The sequence below is a fragment of the Pezoporus occidentalis genome, unplaced genomic scaffold (assembly GCF_034315485.1).
Source record: "Pezoporus occidentalis ecotype Australia unplaced genomic scaffold, CSIRO_AGI_Poc_V1 ctg19, whole genome shotgun sequence".
Lineage (NCBI taxonomy): Eukaryota > Metazoa > Chordata > Aves > Psittaciformes > Psittacidae > Pezoporus > Pezoporus occidentalis.
In genome coordinates, this window is record NW_026913748.1 from 958,219 (window position 1) to 980,824 (window position 22,606).

The 22,606-nt window shown below is 45.1% G+C and overlaps 1 protein-coding gene across 1 annotated transcript in view; it reads left to right on the plus strand.

Annotated features, from left to right (window-relative positions):
• PAH (phenylalanine hydroxylase) overlaps positions 1 to 22,606 on the plus strand; it is a 38,820-nt gene that overhangs the window by 4,957 nt on the left and 11,257 nt on the right. Inside the window, exons 3-5 of the mRNA XM_062616352.1 lie at positions 10,240 to 10,423; positions 17,496 to 17,584; positions 19,733 to 19,800. Coding sequence (XP_062472336.1) covers positions 10,240 to 10,423; positions 17,496 to 17,584; positions 19,733 to 19,800 — 341 coding nt within the window. The remainder of the gene's footprint in view (positions 1 to 10,239; positions 10,424 to 17,495; positions 17,585 to 19,732; positions 19,801 to 22,606) is intronic.

Genomic DNA, 22,606 nt, shown 5'->3' on the forward strand with positions numbered 1-22,606 from the left:
CCATTCGTAAACTGAACTGACTAGGAAATGAATGATTTGTGTGGTATTAGTACAAATGAAAACTAATTATAGGACATATTTAATTCATTAAAATGAAGGGAACACCAATGACAGCACAGCTAGTCTAAGTCCGTGAACTGACCACTGTAAAGCAGTCCTGCAAAATGTCTGTGTGTTGGTGGCGTGCATCTCTGTAAGTGAATTAAGGAGGCTGTTAATATTCTCTGGTTAAACACATTGCTGTCTACTAACCAAATTGCTGTTAGGTCTAAAGGAAAATATGCAGGAGAGCTAGTATAGGAAAGGAAGAAGTAGCTGCTTCTTGGATGCGACTTTTCCCACCCCAAAGCAGTACCTAAACTAGACCATCCGAGTCACAGTTTTCCCCAATGACACTGATGGCAACTGAGGGGAAGGGGCTCAGCCAGAGATGTTTGCCCTGGTGTCTGGGTGGTTTGCCACCCCAATGAAGCCAATTCTTTCCTTGCAAACTTGCAGTCTGCCCCACCACCAAGGCTTGAAAGGAGACCTGGCATAGGTGCTCTCATATCAGTTCTGCATGCTGTTTACAGTGTAGTAGGGAGATAGGTAGGTGGCTGGAAGAAAAGGATTTAATAGTACAAGCCTGACCTGCAGTTTCAGCTCCTCAGGGCTGTCATCAGTGAATTCATGAGTGTTGGGGTGTATAAACCACAGCAGCCATTAGGCTGCTCTTGCTCAGTGCAAAAGACCTCACCCGGTGCACAGTGGTGTAAGATTCATGAGCATGCAGGGCCAAAAGAACCTCCACTCTTTCCCACGTGGTCCATAACCATGGAGCCTCAGAGACACAGACTTTGCACTCAGTGTCATCCACAGCAGAGAGAGGGAAGGTGGTGACACTCAGGTCACCACGCAGGTGAAGCGTGGGAGCAAGGAGGGAGACATCAAAAGGGTTTTTTCTCTTGCACCCTTTCCCTGCTTAATAAAGTCAGCAGTGTGATGCAGATTAGCTACAGGAGTTAGTTCAGACTCTCTGTGGGTGGGCTTCTCCAGGCAAGGACACCCCTTGCCTTGTCCCCAGGGATTCTGTTGCCAGCTTGATGCTGGCCTGTGGAAATGCAGCGGCTTTGTCTCAGAAGGGCGGCAAAGGAAGATGTGGGCACAGCTGCTCAGGCAGTCATTGCTTCACACAACCACATAAAGTAGGAAAAAGCATAACACAGAAGCCGCAAAATAGGATCAGGCTGTTCCCTGGAGCAGACATGGCACTGTAGCCATCGACCCCCAGGAAGGAAGGAAGAGACCTTGCATGGCCACTGGTGCTGATGGCCATATGTGGTGTGTTTGGAGCCCCTCTGATCCTTGCTGAGGCTGCTGGGTTCTCTGTGGGCACTTGCGTGTGGGAATGCAGAGAACACAGACAAAGAGCTCAACCCTGTCCTCCCCCCAGTTCATCCTTGTGAGCAATTAAGGGACCTCAGGCACTGGCTTTGAGGATTTTGCCTTTTCTGTAGCTGATCTACAAAACTACTCTGGGACATGAGGGGGGGAGAAGGAGGGTTACGAGAGCTGTAAATATGAAAGTCTTGAAAATAAATCCTCTCTCAAGACAGGGAACGGAGTCTGGAAGCAAGATCCAGATTAAAACAGAGAACTGAGGGGATTCCGAAAGAACGGATAGATCTTGTGGTACCATCAGCAGCCAGGATGCCTTTCTGTAAAGGAGGTGTCTGTGTGGACCCAGGGAGGTTCATCTTCTCTTTGGTTTAAGAGCTGAAGAAAAAAATTCTGTTGCTCTGAGACAGCTGTTCAATCACTCTTACGTCCCTGCCCAAGGTTCACAAGCAGGTCCTCCCTCCCACGTTCTCCTGCTGTCCACGTCCTACTTCTGTGCTGGGGTGAAACTTGGCCAGACATTAGCCCCCATCACAGCTTGATCTCCGCGGGAAGCAGAAGCCAAAAGGATCTGTGCTGTGCTGCAGCCTGGACTTGCAGCTCATCAAGCACAAGGGAATTACAATGTATTTTGTTTGTCCTGCTCAAACATCCCTTCCAGGTTGCACATGAAGTTGACGGAGCTTCATGCTCTCATGTTTGCTTTTTTGCTCAAAGACCCAGACTCCTTTTTTTCTGTTCAGGTCTCAGCTGCAGGCAGGTATGTGGGTACAGTGACAACTGTTGTTTTTCCTATGTAGCTTGAAGGCTTCTTTTTCCTGAAGAATCTCCTCTAGGTACTCAGCTCCTTACGTCTACTAGCATTATGTTCAAAATGCACTTGAGTATATCAACTTTTTTCTTACTTTCACTCTTGATTCATATTCTCTCTAATGCATTTCAGTGTTGGACCAATGCACAATGTCCAAAAAGAGCAAGCAGTCTGCATGGAAGAAGGGTTGTAGCTTCTAGGACAGGCACATGTTTAAAGAAAGACTTTTTAAGTTGAATATATGTCTCTTTAAGCTGAAAGCATTTCTACCTCTGAAAACAAACCCAGATGATGCCTATGGAAGGGTTCAGCATCCTCTTAGAGTGGGAGGAGAGTCCTTTCCCAGTCTCACACATGACAATAAGCGGTACTAAGGAAGATCCCTCAAACACCAGACCTGAGCAGGCTCCTAAACTCTTCTGACCACTGGCTCTTGTCCACCCTCTATTTTGCAAATCCTTGCCTGTCTGTGTGAATCTTCTCCTCCTGGACCTCTCTGTACTCAGGGTGCCCTATGCCACTGTTGTAAGCACAATCACTGCAGTCCCTTCACCTTCCCTGCAGAGAGGCAGTGCCCACAAGGTCAGACTTGCACTCTGACATGCGCTGTAGTGCAACAGCAGCTCTGTCATGCCCAGGAATAAGCAGATTGTTAAAACTGAATCTACTTTGCTTCCAGACTAGGTGTTCTGTGTGTATATTAAGATGTGGTAAAGATTCACTTTCTGCTTATCAAACCCAATTATTTTTGCAGTTGAAAAGCCTACTTGTCCATATTCTTTATCTGTCTTAGTGTGCATACAGCTGCCTTACAGTTTCTGCTTGGGCAACAGCCCTGACCTCATTGCAGGCTTGAGGGTGGCTGTAGAGACAGCATAAACCCACCAGCAGAGTCTTTACACCAACTTCATTTTAATAGGACCTGCTCTGCACTGAGGCACTGCTTGGTGCAGCCATATGCTGTTTATTTGTCTTGTGCTATTATAGAAGATGCTATGTAGGAAACCAAAACACGAATAAATACCTTAGTCTGAAATAGAACATCACACATAGTTAAAATACCACGCCTAAAATCAGGAATACAGAATAGTCATTGTGGAATTATGTTTCTTTTTTGATTCACTCTTTGGGGGGGACACATCAAAGAGTTACAGAGTATCAGTCCAGGTCAGAAAAAAGACAGGAATCTTCCAGGTTTCTTGTCAAAACTGAAAACGTAAAGCAGATCACTCTGGGCTAACCCAAGTGTTACATTTAATGGGAATGTTTATTTTCCTCTGTAGTGATAAAAGCCTATTGAAATTGAGAACACTTTTTAAAACATCAACAATAATAAAGTCCATTTTGCAGGAAAAAAAAGTGAAAAAAAAGAAAAACTTTGCCTTCCCAAGGTTTGCATTTCCAAAGTTAAGTTAATCATTAAAAATATCAGAACTATACACTTCAATATGTAAAAGGATAGCCCTCAGTTCTGATTGAATTTTTTCCACATGGATTTTTTAATAAATCAATCTTCTCCTTAGTTCTTTTCCTGAGCTACTTACAAGTAGTAGAAGACATGTCAGCTGTAGCATGTGGAAAACATTGGGTTGGTATGCGTTACAAGTTTGCCCAACCAATTCTCTGAGAGGACCCTTCCATCTTCACTGAAATGACCTTCCCAAATACAGAGCAAAACTTCAGTACAAGGTCCAGCAGTCAGTGATTTTCTTACAGTGGGTAGGACTCTAGCTCAAAAGCAGCCCCATCAGTTTGCACTGAGTTGTACTCTTGCTCCCAAAGTTAATGCTCAGTGGAAGGAAGCTACTGTTCTACAGGAGGACTGGGTGGGAGTAACAGGCTGGACTAAATGAGACCCCGCACTTTCAGAGCCAGCAAAGGTGACTGTGCTCTTCTTCTGTTTAGGAGCAAAATTCATTCAACAGAAAGGCTGAAGTGACTCTTATATTTTTGCCCCTTGGGAAAGAATTGGCTCTGCAGTGTTTTGGGTTATTTCCAAATTGGGAGAAGTGAGCAGTTGCTTTGGCCGGGGGGTGTGTAGGCAGTGTCTGCAGTGATAGGTGAACAGGCCAGGCATACCTCTACCAAGAGACTTTTTTTTTTTCATTAGATTATGTGTATGCACAGCTACAATAATTTAATTACACCTGAACTCATTTCTTCAAATCTGTGTCCTTCGTCTGTCCTTTCCTCTTTCCAGGGCCAGGAAAGCAGGACTCCTTGATCTAGTAAACCAACACAAGTTTAAAGAGAGGAGTGCCCTCTTGCTAGGTGCTTGAGCAGTGCCAGATACTGTCACATATGCTTTTTGATTTGTCCATGTGTTTTGTGGCTAGCTTGTGCATAATGCCTCATACCAAACTTCAGAGTTGGAGCAGAAGTGCAGAGTGATGGACACCAGGGGCTGCTCCAGGGCCAGCTGCCCTCTGGAGCTGTTTGTTGTCAGGAGCCAGCTGTGGGTTCTTTTGCCTCTGTGAGTTTATCATGCAAGGAATACCCCAGCAGATGTAAAGGAAAAGATAAGGAAGGACTGTCTTCAGCTGAGAAGCAGATTGTTGGGCAGTAAAACTGACCCAGAGACCTGCCTTTGCCTTCACTTTGGGAAACCACAGCTGAAGGCGTATCTTGTTAACTTCCTGACTCCCCTGATCCCTTGTGGAAATTGGGCACTGAGTTTTTACTTGTGCTTCTAAAAGTGTTCTCCTTCAGGAAGCCCTGAACTAGGCCATGGCAAGGGTTAAAAGAACACAGGACACATCACTTTTTTTTTTTCCTTTCGTGTCAGGAAAGTGCAAGTAAATCCTTGTTTTGGGAGATTTCATCCAAGTTCTCACTTAATGTTGATTAGTGGCACCATAGTGCTGCTGACTGTTCTTCATCTGCTAACAATGTGGGGTCTCCTGATGAAGCAAAACTTAATGACAGCAGCCATGAAAACAAGCTGCAGATGGATTTCCCAGCTGTACTTAGTTTTAGCAACCATATGCAGGGGCATTTAGTAATGAATAAAGAGAAGGACATATGAACACCATGGGAAGTAGTAGCTCATAACATTCCCAGAAAGTATCCATCCCCATTGAAATTTTCCCCATGGAGCTGTGAAAACATAACTTTTCTTTACCAATGACCAGGCCATTAAACTCTTTGAGGGTGGGACCAAATTCTCTTCACAGTGACCTCTGCAAGACTGAAGTGTACTGTTTGGTTTGGTTGGTTTGATCCTGCTGGTGTGGGGCCGCTGCAGTGTGGGAGATATTCAGTCAGGATGCCATAACTGGAATAACACGGGGAAGGGGCTGTAGCTGCTTCACAGCCTGTGAGAGGGAGCCAAGGCTGAGATCCAGCAGTGTGGGTAAGGCAGGCAGGGAGATGGGCAATCTCCTCCTGCATCCACCATTGCCTCTGTTGTAAATTGCAATCTGCATTGCTAACACCTGACATTCAAAAATCATGACTTACATGAAATGGACTTAGTTCTAACTTGGTTTTTGAGCTCTGAAAACATATCTTGGGACTTTGTCTAATGGGAAATGATAGAGATACAATTAACTTGGATTTCAAATCATGAAAGCTGAGATTTCCCCCCCCCCAGGAGTGGAGATTTTAAGAAAAAAAGCAAGAAATTTTGAGTGGCTTCTGCTAACTTCAAGGCATTTGGCAATACTGTACCTCTGTGATTTCCATTAGTTGTTAGTCCTCAAGGCAAAAATCTGTTCTGGATTATTAATACTTGCTAAAAAGTAAATTAGAAATGGCCTAGTACACTGTTTTGACATAAATGCAAGGTGGACAGCCACCCTTGCTCTACAAATACAGGAGCGCTCCAGCAGATACATGGTTGTATGATATGATGTATCCTTGCAGGAGAGACTTCAACCTGTATTCTGGTCATAAGCCTGAGGAGGAACGTAGAATGGTTTGTGTTGGAACGGACCTTAAAAGTCATCCAGTTTCAACCTCTCTGCCATAAGCGGGGACACCTTTCACTAGATCAGGTTGCTCAAAGCCCTGTCCAACCTGGCCTTGAACACTTCTGGGGATGAGGCAGACACAGCTTCTCTGGGCAACCTGTGCCAGTGCCTCACCACCCTCATAGTGAAGAACTTCTTCCTAACGTCTAACCTAAATTTGTCCTTTTTCAGTTTAAAGCCATCCCCCCTTGTCCTATCACTACAGGCCCTTGTAAAAAGTCCTTCTCCAGATTTCTCATAGGCCCCCTTTAGGTATTAGAAGACATTATAAGGTTTCCCCTGAACCTTCTCTTCTTCAGGCTGAACAAGACCAACAACCTCAGCCTCTTTTCATATGAGAAATGCTCCAGCCATCTTTGTGGCCCTACTCTGGGATCTGTCCAATGGGTCAGTAGGGAAGCACCGACCTGTTCCAAGTTCTTTGCAGCTGCAGTGAGCGATGGGGTGAATTCAGCAAAGGCACTTCTAATCTCAAGGCATGGGCTGATCTGATTTGTATGAGGTCTAAAATAGGAAAGGCAGGAGAGACGAATACTAATCGTTTTTGTGTGAATCCAGCCTCAAACATGTGACAGCCCAGATCTTCCAAAACCAGTTAGAAAGCTAGGAGCTAGGTTCCATCAACAAAAAATAGCTCAGAAATCATGAAGTTGCATAAAATAAATACAGAACTTTTATTAATTGTCTTTTGAGGGCATCTGTTGTCAAGATTTCAAACTCTACTAAAAAACGCAGAGATTGAAAACTGCTCAAAATAAGTAACTAGACAAAACAATGTCCCCATTCTCCTTTCTCAGGTAACCATTTGTCTCCAGAAGTTGGAACTTTAAGTATCAACTACTGTGAGAAACCTGGTGCGAATGCAAGATGCAGAGGATACAAAAATATTTTGAACAATGTGAAACGATGAAGATTAAACACTAGATGGAGTAGTTGGACTAGAATGAAATTGAGCTTTGTTAACTCTAGTAACAGTCTCTGTAAATATTTTGAAATCGGTGGCTTAGTATCAATGCATAGCATATGAGAACATGCTCTCCAGGAGCACCAGTTCAGGGATTTGGATGGATGCTGCTGAATTCTTAGTTTGAAAATAGACACCAGAAGGGTTCTCCCTTCAGCTTCTCTGCTGTGAGGTCCCAAAGCCTTGGCACAAAGAGGTAACTCTAACAGGGTTAGCTCTGCGCATTGCTGAGCTGCAGGCATCCCTCAAACAGAAGAGAGAAAAGAAGGATCTCTTCTCACTCTGCAGGAAGCTGTTCTGCTTTTCTCAGGTGTAAGAAGGGAGATGACTCTCTCTGTGAGCTCTTCTGTTTTTTTCCTTTTCCTCACTCTCTTAGATTGTAGTGATAGTTCAGGAGGCATTGATGCTCCTGCTGCCTTAAGCGTGCTATGTGCCAACACTGCAGCCTGTCTCTTCATTCCCAACCCCTGCATCATTCCCTCCATTTGGTGGGCACTGCTGTTCATGCAGCTGCCTGCTGAGACAGGTTGAAGAGCGGATACAATGGAAAAGCCAAAAAAAAAAAGGATATAATTGAAGTATCAGACTCAAACAGCTACACAATCTATGGGGTAGAGATGCTAAGGCAGGGATAAACACTTGTGGGTAAGGGCGGGAAGGAGGGGATAACTGCTACTGAACAGAGGTCCATGTTACAGAATCACAGAATTGCAGAATGGTTTGTGTTAGAAGAGACCTTACAGATCATCCAGTTCCAACCCCCCTGCCATAGGCACAGGCACCTTCCACTAGACCAGGTTGCACAAAGCCCCATTCAACCTGGCCTTGAATACTTATCACAGCCCCTGCAAGATCTAGAAAGCCCAGTCAGGATCTGGGACCCCATTCCCACATGCATCCACACAGAGGCAGAACAAAATACCCTGACACATCAGTGCAACATGAAGGTAAAGCAGTACCTCAGTGTGCCTGAGCAGAGCCTTTGGCAGGAAGAGGTTTTACACCCACTCTCCAGCTCTGTGTGCGGCTGCACAGAGCAGCCGAGCAGCTCTGTGCCCTGGGTACACATTGCCACACTGCTCTCCATGTTGTGGCCATGGCAAAGGGGCTGGCAGCCCCCTGCGCCTGCTCTTTGTCAATAGCTTTCCATCCCTGAATTATCCGGACTTCCAGCTCCAGGCTGCCCTACCTCCCAGCTCCTCACCGAGCAGAGGGTACAATGGGAGGCCTGTTTGTGAAATGGGGCTTTGGAGGCCTAAAACAAATTGTCCTTGGGGCCCTGGACAGTGGCGGCCATTCTCTCCCACAGACGGCCCCACAAGGACAGCATCTCTCAAGAGCAGCAGTCGACGAATGCGCTTTTGACCTTTTCAACTTGTTGTGTTGGTATATAGCCAAACAATTTAAGTACATCTGTAGCGTGCGACACTCAGGAAACAGAGGAATGACATGCATGCTGGTTCCTACAAAGTAATAAACTGCCTTTTGTGGTGGAGTGAATGAGGTCTTTGCCGCTGATGGCCAGATGCCCCCCTGCGCTGTGCAAGCACTGAGAGGAGCAAAGAAAACCTTAAGGGGCTTGAGAAGCTCAGACTGGAGGGAGGCACAGAAAAGAAAGCTTCCCTCTTTCTTCCCTGTAGGTCACAAGTAGATCCTAGCAGCGTTTTTTCGTGGATTAAATTCTGACCCCACTGCAGCAGGGGGGTTGACACTGATATCACCAGGGCCATCATTCCACCCCACGTAGTTTGGGGTCTTAAACCTGAAAGCAGCAAAACAAAAGCTGCTCCAGGGCTGCTGAGCACTGCGTGTCAGCTCCTCTGAATCCTCTGTGCTTGATCCTCAAGCCAAAACTTCCTCCAGGGGGTTGCCTATCCCTCCCAAGGGACAGAAGCCCACACCTGGCCATGATGTGCTGTGGCCGCTGCTCCAGTGTAAGCCTGACAGGTCAGGTGGTAAAGTCAGCACCAACCAAAATCTGTTTAAAAGGTCTTTCTCAAAAAAAGAGACTTCAAACTACAGTGCTCCAGAAAGCATTTGAGTTCAGCTAAACTGAGGGAGATTTTCCTGGAGTTGCATTTATGTGACTGGAAAAAATAGGATTTTTGGCTACATGTTGCTTTACACATTGACATGGTGGCATGTCTGAGGTTGGGTACCCACTGGCCATGGACATCAAGGCTATAGTTGCCAATAATCCCTTTCTTCAGAGCTTCTCTTCTGGTCAGGAAAGATATTCGGTGGGTCGGAATTTGAATGTCTGTGCTAAAGAAAATAATTCCTTGCTGTGAGAGTAGTCAGACTCTGGAGCAGTTTCCTAGCAAGGCTGTGGAGTATCCATCTGCAGAAATACTCAAAACTCAGCTGGACATAGTCCTGAGCACTCTGCCCTATCAGACCCTGCCTTAGCAGGCTGTTAGGTGATCTCCAGAGGCTCCATCCAACCTCAGCGACTCTGTGATTCTGTGATTTAAAACACCCATGTTTTTATTTGCAAAACCCTTGGCTGCCTTTTTGGTGTGGATCCATGTTTCGCATTGGATCTCTGCCCAGCACCTGCTCACAGCCCTGGAAACCACACAGGTGGTGTTGCAGGTGACTGTGCAGTGGCTTGGCAGAAGCTTATCTCACAGGGTGCCCAGCTGCTTGCTTTGCCAACCTCCTTTCAAGATGCTTATAAATACAGTGTTCATTTTCTCATGAGAGGGTTCTCTTCAGGTGAAACGCCTACTTCCCGAGTTGATCCTGAGGAGATGTTCTTGTTTACACAGACAAGCTCCCATTATGTATTTGTGGTATTGGAGCCACCATTTACAATACAAAGTCTATTTACAACTTGTATCCTACTTTCACCTTTTTCAAAGGTTTGTGTCATTCATAGTCTTTATGTTGGTGCTCTGCACAAGGGGGAATACCGTATCCTTCTCATTCTTCCTTTTTGTCTCCCTCCCTGTTGTGAAAGTCTTCAGTAGAATGGCCATCAGTGGCAAGAATTTACTTTTGAGTTATTTGTATTGTATTGGAGGAGCTGTTGTCTAACACATTAATTTTAGCTAGTATTTATGTCATATTTCTTCACCCAAACCCTGTGGGACCAAAATCTCTGTTTCTTATAGGAAAAAGGAATAAACCTGACCCATATTGAGTCCCGACCTTCCCGACTCAACAAAGATGAGTATGAATTCTTCATTAATTTGGAAGGCAAGAATGTTCCAGCACTGGACAAGATCATCAAGTCCTTGAGAAATGATATCGGAGCAACAGTCCATGAGCTTTCACGAACAAAGAAGAAGGACACTGGTAAGGATACAGTAACAAGGATGACATTGCCAAGGAATGTTTACATCACACATAAATATTGACTTCTTTTTCCTGTAGCAATGGAGTTCCTTTTGGATCTGTATGGCTATGTTTCCCTACCTCTGCTATTTTGCCTGTGTTGTAAGATTTTTCATTTGGAGATTTTCTCTCAATGTAAACTGACATGCTCCATCTTTTGCCATGCTTAGTTCTCCTGGGAACTGGTGTTATGGTGTTATGCTGTCATCTGTCTGGTTGACAGCACTCTCAGTCTCTGAAATACAGCATTGTTGCCGTAGCTTGTTACACTGCCTGCAGAAGTTACCAGGCATCAAAGAATGATTTGAATTACAGGCTAAGGGCTCAACTTGTACATCCCTAAGGAGCAGTGCAGGAAGTTGTAGGTACATCTATTTTCTGCTCCCAGTCTCTGCCTTATTTTAAATTAGGCAGCATTTATATACACAGTTTTGTGCAAGTCATGTAGGGTGGCAACTTTTGTTCTTGATTCACACCTATAATATGAAGGAATAAACAGGGGTGCAGGTGGGATCCATACCACCATGTTTAATGCAGATACATTAGCTTATCAAGCCCAATGACATGTTCACTGAATCTCTGACTATCATCCCATAGCCTTTGGACCACTGAGCAATAAAAGTCACTGCAGGGCTTGTACACTTTCAACCTTTTCTTATGCTCTCCGTACACATGAGAACTTTGAAGAAAAGAGTAAACAAGGATCTCTGTGGGATGCACTACATCTGTCTAGTTACTGTCTGCCCTGATTCAAAAAACCCACATAAACTCCATTACTATTTAAAGGGGCAAACAGTTCCAGCAAAATCTGTGGTTGCATGCATGGGCTTGGCTTGTAGATAGCAGATCAATTCCCTTGAGAAATCCAGGCGTTATTCCTTCCCACCCCATCCCCATAATAAATCTGTGTCTGTTCAGTACCCAGCAGAGTAAAGCCTCTACAGTGCCATTTTGTGGAAAAATGTCACCTACTGAAAAATGCCTTTCACCTTCCTAAGGAAGGATGGCTCCCTGGAGTCTCTCAGGGAGGTCACCAAGGGGGTGTCCTGGAGACATTTACAATGACTGGTGCATTGTGTGACCCAGCTGGGGGGCTCCCCTATCTTGAACACTTCTCCCAGAGAGCACTCAGGTGAAAAAAAGCTGTGTATTAACTTTTCAGTGATACACAGACCCTGTTAACACAGACTTTGCCACCTTGAAGTGTTGCAAAGTGCTGTCGCAGTGCCCTCCCTCTTGCCAAATGTCTCTGAGACCTCACAGATCACTCTGGCACAAACTCTGTGGTGTAGCAGAGTCAACAAGAGCCCGGTCCTGTACAAAGTCTGGTATGGAAGGATGGCATCCTCATGGGGCAGAGGGAGGGATTACCCTCCTGTGCTCCCTAGGGCTGGCATGCCCCTTTAAACACCTGGATTTGCTTTCCATTTGGCCTCATGGACCCTGGCTGTGGCTGTTGCAGTCCCATCCTTGAGACCCTTGTGCCCCTGGGCTGAGCTGAGAGGAGGGAGGAAAAGTCCCATGAGTGACTACCTGCCCGCTCGCTGCTATCCCTCACACCATCCATCTGACTTTTGGGCTTGTGGATGCCCCTCACTCCTGCTATAGTAAGTCTCTGCAATCCACTTTGGTGGAAGCAGGAATAACTCTTCATTCCTGTAGGAAATCCCAGGGATGTCAGTCATAACTCTGACTTCAGAGTGAAATAGGAAAGATTTTGCAAGCGATATTCCTAATTCTCAGAAATTTGCTAGAGTTGAGGCTGCTTGGTATGGTGGTGGCTGCCCAGCATCCAGTCTGAGACATGCTTAAATGCCTTTTCAGATAACAGATGTGATTTTAATAGGATTTCAGACTTTAAATACTATAGGTCTGGATCTTCCTCTTCCTTCCTAGGAACAACATGAAAGGACATTAATACCTTCTTGAGATCAGTGCTGGTAATCCTTTTACCATTTCTTTTGTGTCCTACCCATGACATTACATTTGAAGATGAAAAAAAGAAGGCAGATACTCTTTGGAGTCAGTTCTCTTCATTCATGAGACGAAGGGACAAAAGGTTGATTAGGTGATTTATGATCACGTCAAATCAAAGAGGCTCTCTTTCGGGGACTCTTTTATTTCCAGAAGAAAGCTACAGGGCCTAGTAGCAGTTGACATTACTTTTATTTTTCTGATTATTATTAAGAAGTTTATAATAAACTTTATTAAATAATAAAGTTGTACATAAGCATAGGCTAGAGTTGGATAGAGACAGGTATAAATATAGGCCTAGAAAGGCTTGTGAGTGAAATTCTGACCTCACAGAAGTCAAAACTCCTATGATCGGCTGTAGGATTAGGATTTCACTGCATATTACTGTGTTGATCAAAGGCTTTTTGAGCTAGATTATCCTTTCATTGTGGCAGAAAGGGACTTGATCCCCTTCTGTTTGAGAGGATAACTTGTGTTTGTTTGTTAGTTTCAGTAATTCAGAAATAGTGTAAAGTGGGAGCAATTTATTGCCAAGGAAATAGAGGAAGATTGATATTTCTTTTTGCCCTTTCCCCTTTTCTTTTCCTTTTTTTTTTTTCTTTCTTTCTTCAATTTCAACTTCTGTCAAGAGTAGTAAGGGTCCAGTCAAACTGAAATCCCCAAAGAGCCATATTTTGAAAGGTCAAACACGCCGTGCTTAGGGGATGAACTGTGGGTGGCACATTCTGGGCTGAGACAGCTCTACAAGGGCAGAATGAGATTGGAGCAGACTGAGCTGTAGAAAGCGTGGTAAGATGCTGTCCTTTATCAGGGATGGCATTAACAAATAGCAGGCCTTGTGGTGCCTCTTAGGTCACCCTGCCTTTCAAATGTATCCTCCAAATCTGGTTATAATCCACAGCTGTGTTCTGTGAAATTTTATTCTGAAAACACACAATGAGAGCAATATATCCGCAGGGAGCAAAAGCTCAGAAATATGGTTTATGGGTATATTGTCACACTCCTTTCAGTGGGCAGGTAAAATCTGGGAACGTTTTCTCCTGGAGGCTGTTCAGGCTCCCATGGGACCAATTCTTCCTTTGCTGTCTGAAGATGCTCTCACCCCTTCCTTGCAAAGGATTAATTTTGTTCAAGCTCATGATTTGAGATAAAAAACCCAAACCCAAAACAATTTTTCTCAGTTTCCCATAGGAAGAACATGGTGCCATTCTTGGGGCACTGCTTTGTGGACAGCCAGAGGAAATTTCTGTATTCTTCCCCTTCAGTACAGATCAGTATTAAGCACATGTGTACGTATGTAACCCTTTATCGGGCAAGGGTTAAATGAATGTCTTTTTTTTTCCCCTTTTTTTTTGGTCATTTCAACTGCTTTAGGGTTTTGTCTCAATTAAATGCAAAATACGATTTTGGTTTCCCTTTGACAGACCCAAATGGTTACAAATACCAGATTTGGATCAACAGTGTAATTTTAGCTGAGAGCAGGCCAGCAAAATGACCTAAATTCAAAGGTACCTTTAGAGCTTCAGATGATATGGGTTAGCAGTCACAGGGCCAGAAGCCTTTTGTAGAGATGGAAAGATTTGTTGTGAAAACAGTGTGTCTCTTCATGGCTGTTTTTGGAAACAAGCTGGGTATCTACAGTTCACTTGGAGCCCATGAATAAAAAGAATTAAATATTATCCTGTTGCAGCATTAGGGAAATGCAGACAATTTATTGCATTTCTGAGACAGGCTGGGAGCTGATGTTCTGTAGGGGCCTTGTTTGCTAGACCCTGAGGCTGACCAAAGCATTTGGGACTGTTTAAAAAAGGACTAAACCTGGTCCTCGAACTGTTATAAATTGCATAGACCTTCTTTGACCCTCCTCACAATGGTCCAAATGGAGGAGTTCTGCAGAAGTCCTCGCTGCCCCTGCTTTGCTGCCTCTTATATAAATGGCTTATTAGCATTCTGCTAAGTATTTGACCCCATGATAATTTGGTCACCACTTGGGTGTCCAGTACGATCCCATAAATGCTGCTGTTTCACTTACAGACAAATCAATATTTATTACTGATCAGCCCACATTTGGTACTCAGACCTTCACAGAGGCCCAGTGTTGCAACAGCTTGCCCTGGCAATTCATTAATGGCTGTACAGACAGACAGCAAGTCTGGCTAACGGGCAGGAGGAGGATGTTGCAAACAAAATATGGGATAGATTCACTCAGGGGGTAATTTGATTTGATCTTTTAAATAGTTGCTGGGAGGGCTGGGGACGGCCTCCTGCACACCACAGCTAGGCAAAAGACCCAGTAGCCCTTTTGCACCCCGGTCCCTGATGCGAGGGCTGGGTGGGCTTTGTGCAGTGCTCTGGGGCTATGCTCAGGACCTTTGACTGTTGTTTCCACGAGAGCCGAGAAGACTCAGGACTTTCCAGGACCTGACTTAACATCAGCTACGGTGGTGCGAATAGCACTAAGCACCCTCAGGGTTTCCCTTTCACAGCCTGCCCCTTTCTGCAAGCTCAAGCTGGACTCTTAGCGACTGTCAGTCTATGGGGTGAACAGGGAGAAGGGCAGAGATCTGCTGAAAATTGGTCAGATATCCACAAGGACCGCACACCTAGAAGATAAGGTGCTGCTCCTGTGTTGAGTTAAAACAAGACACACATCTCCACACCTAGGATTGACACTGCATCAGCCTGGGAATCAGTCTGTCCCAGAATTTATCATGGGCTCTGCACCAAGTCCCCTGGAGATCTTGAGAATAAAATGTATTTAATGAAAGTAAGTCACTATTATATAGCTATTTTATCCATTGAAGCTGCAATGATTCAAACCCTGCCCACCTACACCTTTCTGATTCAGGGCAGCAAAACCCCAGAGACATTACTGCTGAAATCCACAGCAGACTTAAGCCCCCACTGATTTTTCTGCATAGCCTGGAACCTTCAGGTCATGGTGTGTCCCTGAAGGTAGTGGTTCTTCACTCTAACACTGACAAATCCTTTGCTGTGGGGCTGCCAGACAGCTTTATTTGCCAGTGCCTAATCCAAAAGTTATCAGTATGCCTCACCCCAACCTGATAGTGGTGAGTCTGAAGCACTAAAAAGTGAAGCAGTTCCTTCACCATCGCACAAAGCTCAGTGTCAGAGCTGGGGGATAAACCCAGTGCCTGGCTGCCATATAGAAAATTGGGGCAGGATGGCTTGGTGTGCTCGCCCATCAGATGGTGTGAGTAGTGACTCCTCTCTAGGACTCAAACACACCTTTTTCTACCCTGACTAGTTTAACTCAAGGGGTCGGAGGTGCAGGAAGGGTGCTAACAGCAAGGTGAGAGAGCATTTCTGGAGAAACACTGCAAAAGGAGTAATTTTTTGGGACGATCTTCCTGGGACTGCTGCTGCCATCTAGTGACTTGTTCAGGTCTGTTCTGTAGGGCAAAGCACTCGCTTCCGCTGCTCGGGAAGAAGGGACCAAACCCCATTTATGCTGGGTGGGAGCATGGGGTTTCTGCAGCCAAGGACCTCTCCAGGATGGCAGCCACCAGACGCCTGCCCTCCCTGCCCCTGCCCGAAACAAACTGAGGGCTCCGAGGAGAAGTGCTGGGTGGTGGTAGGACAGCAGTAGGTCAGGGAAGGTGGGCACTCTGTGTGGGGCTGAGCTGTGGCAGCCCAAAGCATGCCCTGTAAATGTGATGCTGCTGCTCTGTGCAGGTGCCTTGCAGAAACCCAGTGCCGCAAGTGCCCTCCCTGTTGTTAGATTCAGTACAAAGCAAGGCTGAATAGTCCTGGATACAGTGATCCTCTTATTCTGTAGGTGGTCTGTCAGGTCTGGGATGAGCCCCATCAGCAAAGCACTGCAGGGAACTCATGCAGCAGCTGCTGGCTGGGGATCAGGTTCACTTGGCATAGCCCCCAAAATCAAATGGGGAGGTATGGCTGAGTGGCAGTGCTCTCAGCTGAGCAGAGAGCCACACAGGGGAATGAGCTGTTTTCCAAGCATTGACAAGTGGCATCCATCTGTGCAAGAAAGTCACTAAATGAACTGCAAACATGTTACTGATAGACTGCTGAAAGCCTTTGGGCTTGGACCAGCAGGCTTATGCATGGTATTAGTGTTGAAGTTCATGTTGCTGACTTTTACTCAATGTGGGGACCATATGGGATATGACTGCACGCCCTGCGCTTGGAGTACATCCTTAGGTGGAGGTGTTGGCACCAGAAAAGGAGGTCTGACATGGTACGACTGCCCCATGTACCTCACGAGCTGCAAAGAGCCTTTCCTTGTAGTGCAATTGCCATGAAGCCACTTGCCTTCTGCTTTCCCCTATCTGAACACATCACATGTGAAGCTCTGTGATTCTTCCTTGACCTCCACCTTATGTCCTTCTGTAAGGGGAGGACCACATGGGCATTACATGCTGTATAGTCAGTGTGGTCACATTTCATACCCTGAACTGTGCTCTAGGCAGTGTGTATAGGGAGTTACTAGGCAATAGAGAACCAGACCCAAAATGTCAGTTAAATGAATGCATTATTGCATAATGGCTACAGTAATACAATGCCTGTCTGAAGTATTAGGGTGCCATTCATCATTTTATTTCAGCATCCTAGCTTAAGTGAGGCCACCAAGTAGGTCTTTCTTAGAAAAAGATTTTCGGAGGGTCAAATAATCCTGTATCCTTCTTGTTGTGGGGCTTCTTGCTGTTCCTTTAAAATGGCTGATTCCAGCTACTGTGAAAGGAAGCACACTGGAAAAATTCCTACATTTTGGTAAGCCAAGAAACCAGAATAATAAACAGAAAACCATAAACATTACAAGCCAGCTCTGTGCCAAGAGCTAGCCATTCCTGATGTTCTGAATTCTTCCAACAGTGCAAAACAGTCACAAATTCAAGACAACTTGCAGGGTTTGCTCTTGCTTCCTGTTACAGGGAAAGACCATTGCTGGCCAAAGAATTTAGACCTTTGCATATGTTTCTTTATATTTATGATGAAAAGAAGGAAAGACCAGAAAGCAGGCCCAAACCAAGTAATGAAGAAGCATACCACTCTCAATTTCTTTTCTGTTTTGCAGTGCCATGGTTCCCAAGAAGTATCCAAGAGCTGGACAGGTTTGCCAATCAGATCCTAAGCTGTGGAGCAGAACTGGATGCTGATCATCCTGTAAGAAAAAGAGCTTTATGTTTTTAACATGCTTCTAGTTATTGGGACAGATGTTTCTCTCATTTGCACTTGCTCTGCTTTCAGACAAACCTAGTAGACTGTCTCACATGATACAGGACAAGAAGAGTACCACATTTGTAGGGTCAGAACCAGCCCAATCCCTGGTTATGAAGTAAATCAGACTACAGGTTGCTTTAATTTGGGCAAATACTGGGAGAACTTAGTAGTCACCAGAGCACAAGGCCACAACAAGGGCCTCTAGCTTTCCCATGTGGCTCTGACATGGTAACTTTAGACTCATTCTGAGAATCACTAGCAACTTTAGAAGCAGCATATCAGAGCCCAGAGATAAGAAGACTGTATTTTTTTCATCCTTGATTACATATACACGATTGAGCTTAATGCCTTGTTATGTGGTTGTTCAGTCTGACATGATTCTTGTATTGTGAGACACAACAAAAGAAAAGGCCCTTGTTTCAAAAAGTTTGTGGTTTAAATGGTAGGGTCAGAAAGTTTTGTTCATTGGTTTAGCTGATAAAAATAAAATATTCAGCATTTTTTTCAGCTTTTCCAGATACAAGAACACTTTCTGCCTCTATTCCCTCTCCAAGCAAACAACAACTTATTTTCATTTGTCAAAACACACTGAGTTCCATGCAGTGCAACAGAAATTGCTGCTATTAGCTTAATTGAGATAGGGTGATTATAAATAAATTACATGCAGTGCAACAAAAATTGCTGCTATTAGTTTAATTGAGATGGGGTGATTAGTCATTCACTACCTATTGCTTAACTTGAGATGTGTTATGCATCATGTACAATGATTCATGATGTTCCGCCTGGTCATATGAAAGGCAGAATGAAAGGAGATACACTGAGTCAATGGCCCCCTTGTGTGTCATGCGGGAATAGACCAGGATTGTATTTGAAAAAAGAAACAAAACAAAACAAAACAAAAAAGATGTTAAAAAGAATGAAGCATCTCTGCTCTAGTTCCTAGAATTAGTTAGCAGTTTATGCCTTAAAAAGGAAACACAGCTGCTGGAGTAAATAGGTGTGACAGTACATAGAGTGCATAAAATAGAAATTAAAGGAGCCTGTGTTTTTATTGGTTAAGTGATATGGGATTTAATCATTAATAGCTCTATGCCAGGCTAATCTTGCACAGCACATTTTTAGGCCACTGACTGCCCCTTTTTGACATAAAATGTTGGATCTCTACTCCACTTCAGCTGCCTCCTGTACTTGGTTGTAGCTTCGCGGTTGCTCAGTCCAGCTGTGCTGAGCACTACAGAGATGCATTCATGAACTGCTGCAATGCCTAGTGAGTTGCTGCTATTTGCCCTGCAGAAGGGTGTCCTAGCTTGGAAGGACTTCTCTCTAATTTAAGCGGTGAAGACACTCCTAGCCCTGAGGAAATTTGAGTCTAAATAGGAGGCACACTGGGGTAGGAGAATGGTTATCCTAGATGAAGATTTAGAGATTGTATTTCTCATCCCTGGTTTTGTTAGTAATAACCTGAAAAAGTCAAGCTCCCCACCACAAGGTCTATTAGACATTCTCTGTAGTAATTAAATACTTTCAAATGGTTGAATTTGTAGTGCAAATAGGGTGCTTTTTTGGCCTGGTAAGTGCCTACTTTTGCTCTAACAGTTTGAAAACGAGCACCTCTAAGTGTGGTTCATGCTGAAAATCTGCCGAAGAAGTCTGACTGAGTTGATGAGTGTCTTTCTAATTTGTCTTAACTCTGCTCCTCTAGGTCAGCCCAGCTGTGCCAGGAACTGCAACAAGCTTCCTGAGAAACCAGAAGGACACGGTTATTTGAGTGCCATTAATTCAGTGCACTGCTCCCAGGGGAGCACCTTGTTGGCACTGTAAAGGAGCATGTTTCCTTTGTTCGTAGCAAGCAGAAGTGAGAAAATGAAAGGACTTGAGGGATGAGAGGTGCAGGGAGACTGTGGCAGGATGGTTGCTCTGGTGGCTCTGCAGACTGGGAAGGAGTGGAGCTGGGCAGGATGGAAGTAGCTTTCCCACTCTCCTTCCTGCACTTCTTGGACTGCACCAGCCATGACAGAGGCTGCTCATTGAGAGGAAGGTAGTTCTCTGTTTGCATTTATATAGGGACTGACCATTCCTGTTTCTCCTTAGGGGTTCAAAGATCCTGTGTATCGGGCCCGGAGGAAGGAGTTTGCAGATATTGCCTACAACTACAAACAGTGAGTGCTCAGTGTATGGGGCGAAAGTAAGGCCACATCTCCTGCCCTCTTTTTGGGCTTTCACCCTCCTGGTAATATGTATTTTTCCACAACTGTCCTTTTGCTGTTGTCAGCTGTAAATCTGTCATGTGTTTAAATCTTCCTGTTCATGCATTTATCCCCAAATTGCAGTAAAACAAAAGTAAATTGTTCCAGGCACACGTTCAGAAGAGAACATCGCCTCCCTTCCTTCCCCACAACACCCCTCTTCTCCAGCTTTGTTGTCTAATTAAGCATCAGACTCTGTTGCTACTACAAAGACCTGAGCATTGAATAAAGCCGTTTCTGGTTTTCTCCCCATTAAATCAGAGTTGGAGGAGGAGTGCCTATCATTTACATTAAAGCAGGAACTGCATACACTATAAAAATAATGAATAAGTTATGGTTCTGATGCTAATCCTGTGCTCGATACACTTATCATGTCTGACCAAGCTGCAATCAGCAATTTGGGCTCTCATTTCCTAAGAAAAATAAATGGAGATGATAAATTCAGTTATAGAATCATAGAATCATAGAATAGTTAGGGTTGGAAAGGACCTTAAGATCATCTAGTTCCAACCCCCTGCCATGGGCTGGGACACCTTACGCTAAATCATATCACCCAAGGCCTCGTCCAACCTGGTCTTGAACACTGCCAGGGATGGAGCATTCACAACCTCCCTGGGCAACCTATTCCAGTGCCTCACCACCATAACAGGAAAGAATTTCCTTCTTATATCCAATCTAAACTTCCCCTGTTTAAGTTTGAACCCGTTACCCCTTGTCCTATCACTACAGTCTCTAATGAAGAGTCCCTCCCCAGCATCCCTATAGGCCCCCTTCAGATACTGGAAGGTTGCTATGAGGTCTCCGTGCAGCCTTCTCTTCTCCAGGCTGAACAGCCCCAACTTCCTCAGCCTGTCTTCATACGGGAGGTGCTCCAGTCCCCTGATCATCCTCGTGGCCCTCCTCTGGACTTGTTCCAACAGTTCCATGTCCTTTTTATGTTGAGGACACCAGAACTGCACACAATACTCCAGGTGAGGTCTCTCCAGGTGAGCAGAGTAGAGGGGCAGGATCACCTCCTTCGACCTGCTGGTCACGCTCCTTTTGATGCAGCCCAGGATACGGTTGGCTTTCTGGGCTGCAAGCACACATTGAAGCCAGCTCACGTTCATTTTCTCATCAACCAACACCCCCAAGTCCTTCTCTGCAGGGCTGCTCTGAATCTCTTCTTTGCCCAACCTGTAGCTGTGCCTGGGATTGCTCCGACCCAGGTGTAGGACCTTGCACGTGGCATGGTTAAACTCCATGAGGTTGGCATCAGCCCACCTCACAAGCGTGTCGAGGTCCCTCTGGATGGCATTCCTTCCCTCCAGGCTATCAATGGAACCACACAGCTCGGTGTCATCGGCAAACTTGCTGAGGGTGCGCTCAATCCCACTGTCCATGGCAGTGGCAAAGATGTTGAGCAAGACCGGTCCCAACACCGATCCCTGAGGGACACCACTCGTTACTGGTCTCCAACTGGACATTGAGCCATTGACCACAACTCTTTGTGTGCGGCCATCCATCCAGTTCTCTATCCACCGAGTGGTCCATCCGTCAAATTGATGTCTCTCCAATTTAGAGACAAGGATGTCGTGTGCGACAGTGTCGAATGCTTTACAAAAGTTCAGATGTTGTCAACTGCTCTACCCCTGTTCATCAGTTCCCTAGCTCCATTACAGAAGGCCACCAAATTGGTCAGGCAGGATTTCCCCTTAGTGAAGCCATGCTGGCTGTCACCAAGCACCTTGTTGATTTTCATGTGCCTTAGCCTGCCTTCCAGGAGAATCTGCTCCAAGATATTGCAGGCACAGAGGTGAGACTGACTGGTCTGTAATTCCCCGGGTCATCCATTTTCCCCTTCTTGAAAATGGGGGTTATATTTCCCTTTTCCCAGTCGTCAGGAGCTTCACCTGACTGCCATGATTTCTCAAATATGATGGCCAGCAGCTTTGCAACTTCATCTGCCAGCTCCTTCAGGACCCGCGGATGGATCTCATCAGGACCCACGGACTTGTGCACGTTCAGATTTTTAAGATGGTCTCGAACCAGTTCCTCTCCTACAGTGGGCACAAGGTCTTTATTCTCACAGTTGCTGCATCTGCCTTCCAAGACTTGGGTGGTGCGGTCAGAACCTTTGCCAGTGAAGACTGAGGCAAAGAAGTCATTCAGAACCTCAGCCTTCTCCAAATCCTGTGTAGCCAGTTCTCCCGAGAGCTTCCTGAGGGGGCCTACGTTCTCCCTTGTCTGTTTTTTATTTGCTATGTACTTGTAGAATCCCTTCCTGCTATCTTTAATACCGCTAGTTAGAACAGTTAGAACAGTTAGAACAGTTAGAACAGGCTTGCTTGATTGCTTTCAGTGATCAGATCTGGTGGAGATAAAATTCTGTTCCCAAAATCACTCACACATTTATATCAGTACTATTGGGCCTGTGTCTTGCTGGGACTGGAAAAATTGTGATTGCAAAGTATAAACTAACATATGTTGTACATTTGGCGCTCTGCTTTTTGCAGGACTGCGATAAAAAGATAGTCCCTGAGCCAAAGAGCTAATAATCTAATCTCAAAATGAGAGGCAAAATTGTACTGACTGACGGAACGTGAAAAAAAGTCAGGTGAAAAAATCAGAAGCCCAGTTTAAAACTAGAAAATTTGGGTAAGACTTTATGGTCAGATGTAGTTGGATCTAATGCCCATTTATAGGTATCCTATAGAATATTTATCTTTCCTGCATAATG